Source organism: Nymphalis io, chromosome 15, assembly GCF_905147045.1.
Source record: "Nymphalis io chromosome 15, ilAglIoxx1.1, whole genome shotgun sequence".
In the NCBI taxonomy this organism is placed as follows: domain Eukaryota; kingdom Metazoa; phylum Arthropoda; class Insecta; order Lepidoptera; family Nymphalidae; genus Nymphalis; species Nymphalis io.
In genome coordinates this window covers 7,494,012-7,505,747 of record NC_065902.1, presented here as the reverse complement: position 1 = coordinate 7,505,747, position 11,736 = coordinate 7,494,012, and the positions used below count along the sequence as shown (strand labels likewise).

The following is an 11,736-nucleotide window of genomic DNA, read 5'->3' as shown; positions in this document are numbered from 1 at the left end:
CATCTTTATAATTTTTCTCGCGCTGGCCAATAAAAGATTGTAAGAAATGTGTATACGTCTTAGGAAATTATCGGTATAAGTTATCTGCAAACTAGCAGTGAATTATATTATGGAACCGATGGGTTCAGCCACCTATCAGGGACATATATTAATATGAAAAATTATTGTAAATGTACGTTGAATAACTAAAATATTTTATCTTGTCAAATTCACTTAAAAATACAGTACAATAAAATAATAAAAATAATAATATAGAGTAGTTTTTAATGTTATATTTCAAACCACTACATACTTTAAGTCCAAAGTCAGCAGAAACTATTTCATTAATTAAAAAAACGTTAAGACTTACTTGCAGAAAATTTACTTGAATGCATATCAAAATTGGCGTATAGTCACGAGGTATTTGCGCCGGATAATAGCATCTTGGTGCGAGGAGTTTCTAAAAATATTTACCATACAGCTCTTATTATACCTAGCTATAGTCGAAGCCAGCTGGTAGTAAACATTTTATATATTAATATAATAATTATATTTTAATATAATATAAGTCCATATAATTAATTAATAAAATGATATATATATATTTATACTCGGAACTGTCTGTAAAGTTTTTTTTTTATAAATAATAGTTGATATAGGATGACAAAAGTTATCATTGTATATTTATTATGCAGACTAACAAGGCGGAAGGCGGGACCCGCCTCCGCCCAGCGCGTATATAAGCGCGAAAGCCTTCGATACACCGCATTCCAACAACTGACTCAACCGCCCAAGCACTACCCGCCTTACGAGACCCATAGAACAGGTAAGTAAGTATTTTTATATGTATGTATGTACATGTATATCAGCGAGCCATACAACAAAAATAATATATATTTTTAACATTTATTGTAAATTAAAATATACAGTTGATCGCGCTTAATAATTTAACAAAATTTTACGAAGCTCGCAAGCAATATCTGCTAAGGATATTTAATTCAATTAATATTTCTCATTTCATATTAAACGAAAAAAATAATAATCAAAGGACTAAATAAAAACTAATAATATAAAATCGTAAAAGCTTAGACACTAATAAGTTGGTTGTATATATTTTTATTATAAAATTTAAAATAATAATTGTAGTGTTTTTAAAATAAATTTAGTTTGGCTAATAATGTAAAACGTTAAAAAAATATTAAACAGTTTAAAAATAAAATATTCTTTATTTAATTTCATTTTAACGAGCGCTTTTACCAATCAGTCACGAAGTTTTAGAGTTGTGGAAAGGAGAGCTTCTTTGAAACGCAGACGTAACGTTATCAAAAATATATTATATGTAGAAACAGTTTACTTTGATGTTTTTTCTAATAAAAATATTATTTTAGTTGTTATTTGTTGTCAATTCGAATGGAAAATTTATATTCAACTTAAAACGCTTATAACCACATGAAAAATATATTTTTTTTATAATTATTTATACAAAATTTATTTAATTATTTTAATAAGCTTAATTTTACTCTGCGTTAATTATTACTTCTTGAAATCTTAAAGATGTACTTGACCAAATTCAAGTAAAAGTTATTTAATTTAATATTATTGTAAATCAGACAAAACAATGCTTAAAATTATAATCATTTTCTAACATTTAATAGTTAGCAAAACCTGTTATATAAATACTTGTCTTTAATTAATATGAACACAATAGATTAATCCAATTACAGGTACAATATACAATACTTAAATTTTTGTTTTGTTTTTTATATAAAACCATTTAAAATATATAAAGTTAATAAACGAACGTTACAATAAATTTGTAAAATATTTCATTACCTATATCTAGACAACTGTTCTATAATTCAATATGTCATATTACACGAACAATATTTATTTTATCTAATTTAATACATATTTATATCATATATTTTTTACAATCCTTGCATTTATAACGACAACACATATTAAAGGTTATTTATTGATGAGAAACTGAATTAAGTCTATTTCTACCTATAAATTTTTCTGATATAATAGAATAAATCGCGGTAGAAACTACTTACCTTATTAATATCGAATATGCTCAAATCGTAAAATTCTATGATATATTTTCTTCTATATTTAGATTGAAAATTGCGTGTAATTATATGATTGCTTGCACGTGTAACGTTTCAATAAAACATAAATAATTTAATTTAAGCTTCTCCAAATAATGTACTAGAAATCTGAATACATTGATATTAAACCTATTCCGCGTGTCCTAACCAAAGATTTATTAGTGATCTTTAAAAATAAGCCAATATTAAAGTACAAATTTAATAAAGTTGACTTTTTAAAACTGCGCACAAGGTCCGAGTTTATTCTGATTTTATTTAATTATCTTTTTTTTGCATTTAACTTTATAAACTAGGCTAAAACATTTTCGTTATCTTTATACAAATAACTCATAACTTTGCCATCAATATAATATAATTTAGGAAAAAATTATGTTCAATATTTTACACTCTAGAAGTAACTGAATGATGAAAAGTCCAACTTAAGTAAGCGTAGGAACCCTTATCCTTACATGTTGTCTGATAGCTATTATGCCGCTAATATTTTATCACAACCCATTGAATGGTTTTAATGCGAAGTAAAATATATATTAGTAAGATATTTATAATAGCAATAAAAGCGTAACACAATTAAATTTTGTTATTCATCCTATTAAAATAACTTCATAAAACATTAAGTCGTTATTTGCAACAAAATAATAGACTGCGTTTTAACATTTAAATAAATTTGAATTACTTTTAAATATTTGTTCATACAGAATAACAAGGCTATATAGGATAACAAACGTTTCAATAGCACAAAACAAGCAATAATGATAAACAAGATGCAACAGGTATCTGACTGGCTTTGTGAAACGACTCCCCGTGAAGCTAGTTGCAAAGATTCCTAATGAGAGCATCATTAGATACTCCTCTGAATACATTTGTTTTTCTTTCATTTATATATTAAATTTAATTAAATTACAATTAGATACTTGTTTCTCTTTTTAAATAAATATTTCGCAGAATAAATAAAAAATAAAATTTACTTGAATTTCTATATGTACATAATATTTAACTTATTTATTAAAAATAAGTCCATGATAAACATACCTCATACAAAACTCATTATTTATGGTAATGTTCTTTTTGTACGGTGCCTTTACCTACCTAGCACAACAAAAATGAATTAAGGCATGAACGAAATACCTAGTGAGTCTATTTGTTCATTTGGATGTTTGTTAGGCTTTCACATTTCAACTACTCAACTAGTAGTCATGAAATTTTGCATACATATTGTCCGGGGAACCAAAAAAGCCATTGGGTGCCTAAAAGCTCATATACACGCGGGCAATACCTTCTATTTTTAAACAATAAAGACAGCCATTTTAGCATAACGTATGCGGAGCGTTTTATTTAATAATATATGCAAATTTTCAACGTCGATTCTCATTTCACATTTCTATGCAATGTGCCATTTCCCGCTGGAATTAATTTATATCAAACGTTACATAATTTATTGTACTTCAACATCAAACAAATATAAAACAATATCTAGAAAATATGAATAGTAAAACATTTCATAGAACAATTTAAAATTTATATATTTATACATTAAATAACATAATTAGTATTCTTAGTTACAGCGTTTTAAAAATTAATATTTACATAAAGATATATAAAAACAAAATTATCTTTTAAGAAGTAAAAGAATGAAGCAAGTTGTATAAGTATAAAAAATCGTGATAAAATTAATCATTAAAGTAACTATCCGTACTGCCAATAGAAGCAGAGATTAAATAAGCTCCAACTGGTAATAAGATCTTTTCAGGCTTTACTAATATTCTTTCCTGTTTCTAATATCGGGTCTAGTGATTTATCTGCGCAATTAAACCATTCACTTTGATATTTATTATCTTTTTGATATATATCGTTTCTGTAAAATGAAAGATTTCATCGAATTGTTTCTTTATAACAGATATTTTATTCATTAAAACTAGATATTAATTATTTCTTGCTTAATACCTTTGAAAAAATATATATTATATAATACTTTGAATTTTTGGAAGAAATCGAATAAATTCCTTTTTTCATGTATATAATGAATGAATTGGAATTAATAAAAATATATACATACATTTCAAAATCCAAGTCAACCGAGAAGGCAGAATTTTAGATTTTGTGTAAGGTGTAAGCTTAAAAGATCCTTTACTTGAAATTGTCGACCAAGATGTTCTATTGATCTGCTGTTTCCACCATTTTCAAAAAAAGATAAATTTTGGGTATGTTTCGTGATACTGCATGAATACTCACATTGTAAGCATATTGACACAATTCCGTTTTTTGCAATTGAACAATTTGCCTTGATACGTACAATATTAATTACTATTGCTACTATTTGCTTATTGTGTGTACAAGATATAGAGAGATTGGTAGTTCGCCTCAAATATCGCAATGTTTTATGTTTACAGCACAATAACGAATGAAAAAGCTTATGAAATGTTTACTGCAATTTTTTTGATAGAATAAAAAAATATTGATTAAGGTTTAATAAAAGTATTTTTTCTTCTTCTTTTGCCTAGCGTTTTCCCGGCCTAGTAACGCCAGGATCCGCTTTAAAAGTCTTTTTTAAACTAAATAAATTTAATTCTTTATTTAGATAGGCTTAAGTTAACAAGCCGAGTTTAACAGAGCCAAGTTTGAGAACCGTTTGGCGTGGTTGGTAGATACTTGCCTTTCACGCCGAAGATTGTGGGTTCAATTCCCACCCAGGAAAGACATTTGTGTGCATGAACATGTCTGTTTGTCCTGAGGTGTAATTTTCTATATGAGTATGTATTTACAAAAGAAAAGTAGTATATGTAGTATATCAGTTGTCTGGTTTCCATAGCACAAGCTTTGTACAAGCTTAATTTGGGATCAGATGGCCGTGTGTGAAAAATGACCGAGGATATTATTATTATTATTATTATTAAGCAATGTATAACTACTAACAGCTGGGAATGAGGTTGTGCGAGAATTGATAAAACCTCAGTACATAGTTAGTTTTGGTCAGCTATTATTATTACATTCATCGTTTGCTAAGCATCATTACAATGTTTTGAAAGGTACAATGTTGCGAGTAGCGGGTGCAGTCGCTTTGGCTGTGGCCACACTGCTGGCCTGTTGCAGTGCTGATCTTCATCAGGTATTTCATAAATTTCGAATTAAAAAAATTATCATTCAAAGTTTGAAATATATACATATTTCATGAAATTAATTTAATTAAAATTTAAAATAATTGCATTTGCGTACTCCACGAGGCATCGATCTATGGAAATTTAATAACAATTTAAGCTTCCAATCAGATACTAATCACTGTTCACGTCAAAAGGAAATTCCTGTGTAAATAACGAAATGATAGTGAGAAATTTGATGAAGCCCTCAAGCTTATCTAAGCTTTGTTCCTGTTTTAATATGCCCTCTAAGTAAATGAAATTTCTCCAATCATTTAAATAAATTAAAGTTCCTTAATAATTTAAATAAATCAAATTACTCCTCGAAACGAAGGCTTAAATAACGTAATTAGATTTTGTTTTCTAATTTTATCGACCCTTATTCCATTATATAGTCTACCATTCTTCTTATTTTACTAATTATTATTTTAACATTAATAGGATCAAGATATGAGTGTAGGTGAACACCGCAGTGGAGACTACGATACCAATGGTAAGAAGAATTTAAGAATATTAATTTATAAATTTGGATTGAGGCGCACTAAATCCCGGTTATGCAATTGCACTTCGGAATGTTTAACCAAAACCCTTTTTCGCACATTTTCCAATTCGATATCATTTACGTTTTTAAATAATGAATTATACAAAGTTAGTTTTTAATTTATATATAATTACGACGTTTGCTAGCTTGTCAAAAGATTCTCCAAAATAAATATAATTCACACTAACCCTGGCACAATTCTTGCACTTATATTTTCTATTTAATAATATATAGCACCATAATTACAAACCAAATTTTCCCTTCACGTTTATAATCATGGTGATGGATTCTCGCACTTCACAGAGTTTTTCCTCTGCACAAAATAACAACTACTAGCACTACATAAAGCAAATTACGCACTAACCCAGATCCGGGTAAGTACATGACATGATTTAATTGCACGTATGAAGTGAACTATTCTTTGATAATATAAACTTGTTACAGATTTTAGGCAAAAAGAAGAAATGGAAAACTTTTTGAGATTTCTAATGCAATATGAAAATCAATATGGAGATAAAAAAAACAATTTGGGTGGGATTGGAGGCAGTACTTTACTTGGGAGAAATATCAACGCTTACGATAGCGGTTCTCTAGGTAGGGTATCTGGTGGATTAGGTGGTTCTACACTTCTAGGAAGAAGCCTTGATTTTGGTACAAGACATTTCAATAGAATCGGAGGATCCACTCTTTTAGGGAGAAATGTAGACTACAAAATGCCATACGCTAGATTTCTCGATCCCCTTGGAGGTGGCAACTTCGTTCGCAATCTTGATCCTATTGGAGGAGGAAATTTAGTAAGGAACTTGGACTCTATCGGAGGTAGTAACTTTGTCAAGAAAAACCTTGATCAAATTGGTGGACCCAATCTAGTTAAAAGAACCTTAGATTCCTTGGGAGGCGGAAATTTCGTCCGAAACTTAGACTCAATCGGCGGAAGCAATTTTGTCCGACATGTAGACCCACTTGGAGGCGGAAACTTCGTTTAAACTACTTGCATATGACGATTCCATGTTCTTTAATTCTATCCAAATAAATCCCCATAGCCCTACAACGTAATATATGTGATGTATTTAAGTAAATTAAATATTTTTGGTGTTGTTTATTGCGTGCTGAATGTTTGTTAAATAGAGTTTCAAAGTAAAATAAATATCATGCATATTAAAAAGGTTTTGGAAGTTTTTATTTATACAAACCTTACCCTTGCATTACTCAAGTAAATCACCCAAGCCATTTTTCCCTAAGTAATACAGCGGTGCTTTCATAATCTGCCTTTCATAGGTAATATATCGTGCCATGCATTGAATAGATAAAACCAAATTATAAAAGAGGTAAGACGTTTCAAGGTAACTATGAATTTATAATTTGACTCTTTGTTAATGTATTATCCAATATATTATTATGATTTAGGTCACAAGCCACGTAATTTGGAACCTGTCAGCGGTGGACATTTAGTTCGCGAAGTTAGGGAGCTACGCCAATTCCCTTATTTCATGGGTAGGAGGTTCGAATATGGAAGGTAAGATACTTTGTTTCAAATATTACTTTATATATCCTTTATATAAAATTAAATTAAACTTAAAAATACGTAGGTAAATGTTAGTATTAGTTTGTTCAAAACAAATAAAAAAATGATTTCCTTTCTGAATAACTTAAATTCTCCTTCTAAAGTCAATGTTTCAAATATGTCTTTGTACCAAAGACGGATGTAGGTAAACTTCAAAACCGGCCTAACTAGAGTTAAATTATTCAACAAAGAGAGCCTTGCCTTCGGCAGTGCAAAAGAATGCAATTGTTTTTTGTTTCAAAGCAATAATCCATTGAGCTGTCTTTGTAGCTCGTGTCATTTTATATGATTACTATTTCAACACTTTTGTGATTATTCAAACGCAAAATTCGAAAAGTTTTTGAAATAAGGCGCTATACCTACAATTTGCGATGAATAGCAAACGAACACGTTTTGTGTTAAAATATATATCTAAATCGAAGTTTTACGTTTAAAGTATTTTAATTTTTTTTAACTGCTAATAAATGTGGGCTAGTATCGTAAAGTAATTTTCACGTTAAGTTTTTCTATAATTAAAGACGTTATACAATGAAACGCACTCACCTTATATTTATATGAATCTTTTATTTCAAAAATATTGTATTACTTTTTGATATTTATTTTACATAGATTATTATATTTTTAAAAGTAAAAATAGCTGTCTGTAGTAAATAGCTGCCTGTAAATGTTCTACTGCTGGGTAAACACCTGCTCTCCTCTTGACAAGAATGTTTGGAGGTTATTTTTCAACGCTGCTCCAATGCGAGCTAGTGAAAATAAATGTGGCAGAATTTCATCGGACACGAAATGAATTATAAACACATTATTTTAACAAGTTTTGCTTATAGTCCTTATGGAGGTAAGCGCGATCCGTGGCCCCTTGCGTCTCCAATCGAGTACGGATATTACGGAGAGGGACTTCCCAAGCGCAATTTCGACGAGATTGACCGGTAAGTGATGCATATGAGACTTCCATTTCATATTTATAGACTATTGGCAACACTTGAACTGCAGCTCCGTAGACGAATGTGACTTAGCATGACATCTGTATTTGAATATATTAATTATTTCCTGGTTCTGTTTAAAATTAAATATATCTTGATTAAGCTTTAGTTTTACAAAACTTCTCTATTGTAATATGTACATATATCACTCATATGTTTTTGGGGACTGTTCCAATGTGAAAAAGGATATGTAACTTAAAATAGTACAGTTATTTAAAACATTCCCTAAACAAATTTAGCATTATTTTCTTAAAAAATATTTTTTATTTTAGTCTAAAAATATTTTAAATGTTTATGTACCTAAGTTCATGAAGAACTATTGCATATCCTAAATCATAATATTTAATCTATTCTAGTTATTTTTACTACCAACTATCGTTAACATAGTTAATGTTAACGATAGTTTATAGTCTATGAATTTTAAATGTTTGTTTGTCCTGACTAGACGAGCAACAAGGGAAATTTGACTTTACTTGAGCAAAATGCCTAAGTTTTGTTTACGAGTCTTAATAATTCATAAACTTAAAAACAACTTTTTCATACTATCAGAATAATTAATATATTATTTAATTTGTACATACAATATTATTATAATTATTTTTTTCTTAAAAAAGCCTCAGTTAAAAAGTACTCATTTATTTTAAATGGATATAGTTAATTCTAATAGCAAATTTCAATACCCATACATTTTCGCTAATTAATATGAATACCGAGTAATGTGAAAAAAAAACTTCTTTAGCATCTATTTGCTTGTTTCAAAATTGCGAAATTACTCGTCAAATTTAAAGGTTAATCGTGGTTAGGTTATTCGTGTGTACAGTAAGGCTAATGTACTTTTCAAGAATAACATTTTCACATCGTGTTTATTCCCAGTTGCTATGTATGTACATATATATAACTTTCATATTCCGCCAGAGGGAGTTGTATTTTGAAGAAAGTTTCGCATTAAGTTGATTTAAGCTGCGCTATTTATGGATTAGACGAAATGGTTTTGTTTGCTTGAAAATGCTTTATAATAACAAAGCTTATTACATACATTAAACAGTACTTATTTATTCTAATCAGTAACAGCCTGTTAATGTCCCACTGCTGGGCTAAGGCCTCCTCTCCCTATTGAGGAGAAGGTTTAGAGCTTATTCCACCACGCTGCTCCAATGCGGGTTGGTAGAAAACACATGTGGCAGAATTTCAATGAAATTAGACACATGCAGGTCTCCTCACGATGTTTTCCTTTACCGTTAAGCACGAGATGAATTATAAACACAAATTAAGCACATGAAAATTCAGTGGTGCTTGCCCGGGTTTGAACCCACTATCATCGGTTAAGATTCACGCGTTCTTACCACTAGGCCATCTCGGCTTCATTCATTCTAATAAGTAAAACAAAATTTTAATAATTAAGTACAAAACAATCTAAAGTTTTAAAAATGCTTTATTTAAAACGAATGTTCTAGTATATATTTAAATCATTTATGTTAACAAATATAATATATTTGCAAACCATTATATTACTTGAGAATGGTAGGTAGTTTCTCTCTTCTCTTTGATTAAGTAATTAATAACTGTTATAAAACAAATTAGATGTTATATTATTAATATTTATGTTTAATTACAATTTCTTATTCCTTAATACTATATTAAAGTTTTATAACACACAATATTTTTGCTTAGCTCGAACTTGGATAACTTCGTGAAGAAGCGCAACTTCGACGAAATCGACCAGACTTCAATGCCCTTCCCATTCAAGCGTTTCTATCATCTCTATGGACCTAACAATTTGGATACACCCGTGTAAATTTCAAATCCTATTTAATTTACATACATAAGATGTTGTGTTATTCTGTAATCTATCAATTACAGTGGATTAAGATAATTGTCTTAAATGTTGCTTTAGGTTACGAAGTGTCTCGTAAATTATACAAATGTAAAAAACAATTTGACCTTATTCAACTGAAAATTATTCAAAAATTTATTAGTAAATATCATTTGATCAATATTTGTTGAAATCTTGTGTGAAAATTACAAACTACTATCTAAGAAATGAATAACAAATGTTTTATTCAAAATAAATGACATACGAATCAAATACGAATAAAATACATATTAAATTCTCCTCTGCAGATCAAATTTCGACAAGAAGAGGTACAGACCAGACTACCCCATGGACGAGATCGACCTCTCTCAATTTCCCATCGGATCAAAACGTGCCTACGACTTCCCCGCCGCACACCCCCTACGATAAACTCAATATCGAGGAATACCTAAACTTTTAAAATTATCGACTATTTATATTTTTCTTTTATCTGTCACGTGTCTCTTGTATATTTTAGTAAAACCGGTCTTAATAACTTCAAAATGAAATTTATCCGCACTTAGAGTTCCCCTTACGTGACTAAACTTTGTAATTATGCAAAATTCGTAATCCAAAGATATCTCCAAATATTCAGAAAGTATAAGCTCCAAATAAATAATGATATTATATAGTGTAAATGTGTCAGTATTATTAAAATGTATCGTAGATATTATTAATCTTAATATTTGTTTAAAGATAAGTGTTTATATAGATAATATATAATGTTATATCAACAGAGAAATAGTTATTATCAAAGAACATAAATTTGTTATATTTATAACTTCAAATTATTTATCCCGAAATGCTACATAAAAACCCAAAAAAATATGTTTATTAAAATAATATTATTTTTATTATAAATAAATTAATTTTAAAGTGATTTATTTCGTCTTTTATTTATAATTATCTACCCTTTTTAAATAAACTACCACTAACACTAAAAAGTTAAATATTTACAATAACGTTTATTAATTTTATAAAAGCCGAGATGGCCCAGTGGTAAGAACGCATGAATCTTAACCGATGATCGTGGGTTCAAACCCGGGCAAGCACCACTGAATTTTCATGTGCTTAATTTGTGATTATAATTTATCTCGTGCTTTACGGTGAAGGAAAACATCGTGAGGAAACCTGCATGTGTCTAATTTCATTGAAATTCTGCCACATGTGTATTCCACCAACCCGCATTGGAGCAGCGTGGTGGAATAAGCTCCAAACCTTCTCCTCAAAATGAGGAGAGGAGGCCTTTAGCCCAGCAGTGAGACATTCACAGGCTGTTTCGGTTCGGTTCGGTTATTAATTTTACTTTTTATATACATAAAATTTGTACAGACATTTTTATAAAATACAAAATTAAAATTAAAATAACAAAATACACATTACCAATTAGTCTTTACAATAACTATTTTTGGATATTTATATAAATATCATAAGTACATACAATACAACAAATTATTATGACCGAAATAGCCCATTGGTTAGAACACTTCGAGGCGGCATGAAATGATTAAAATTTTAATCATTTCGTGCGGCCTGGTTATCATTTTAAGTAGTTCCTTCGTTCTACCGTCATCT

At 29.2% G+C, this 11,736-nt stretch overlaps 1 protein-coding gene across 3 annotated transcripts; it reads left to right on the top strand.

The window, feature by feature from the left end:
- The first annotated feature begins 760 nt into the window (after positions 1 to 760).
- LOC126773908 (orcokinin peptides-like) lies at positions 761 to 10,811 on the top strand. 3 transcript variants are annotated; one of them, XM_050495163.1, is made up of 7 exons: positions 767 to 809; positions 5,114 to 5,193; positions 5,663 to 5,714; positions 7,170 to 7,278; positions 8,154 to 8,255; positions 9,981 to 10,100; positions 10,431 to 10,811. In XM_050495163.1, exons 2-7 carry the CDS (start codon positions 5,119 to 5,121, stop codon positions 10,549 to 10,551), a joined length of 579 nt encoding a protein of 192 aa, XP_050351120.1. In that variant the 5' UTR covers positions 767 to 809; positions 5,114 to 5,118; the 3' UTR covers positions 10,552 to 10,811. The 3 variants fall into 3 exon arrangements, with proteins under 3 accessions (XP_050351118.1, XP_050351120.1, XP_050351119.1); XM_050495161.1 differs by lacking the exons at positions 7,170 to 7,278; positions 8,154 to 8,255; positions 9,981 to 10,100; positions 10,431 to 10,811 and adding an exon at positions 6,207 to 6,913 and having other exon boundaries at positions 761 to 805; XM_050495162.1 differs by lacking the exons at positions 7,170 to 7,278; positions 8,154 to 8,255; positions 9,981 to 10,100; positions 10,431 to 10,811 and adding an exon at positions 6,207 to 6,913.
- Positions 10,812 to 11,736: the final 925 nt, after the last annotated feature.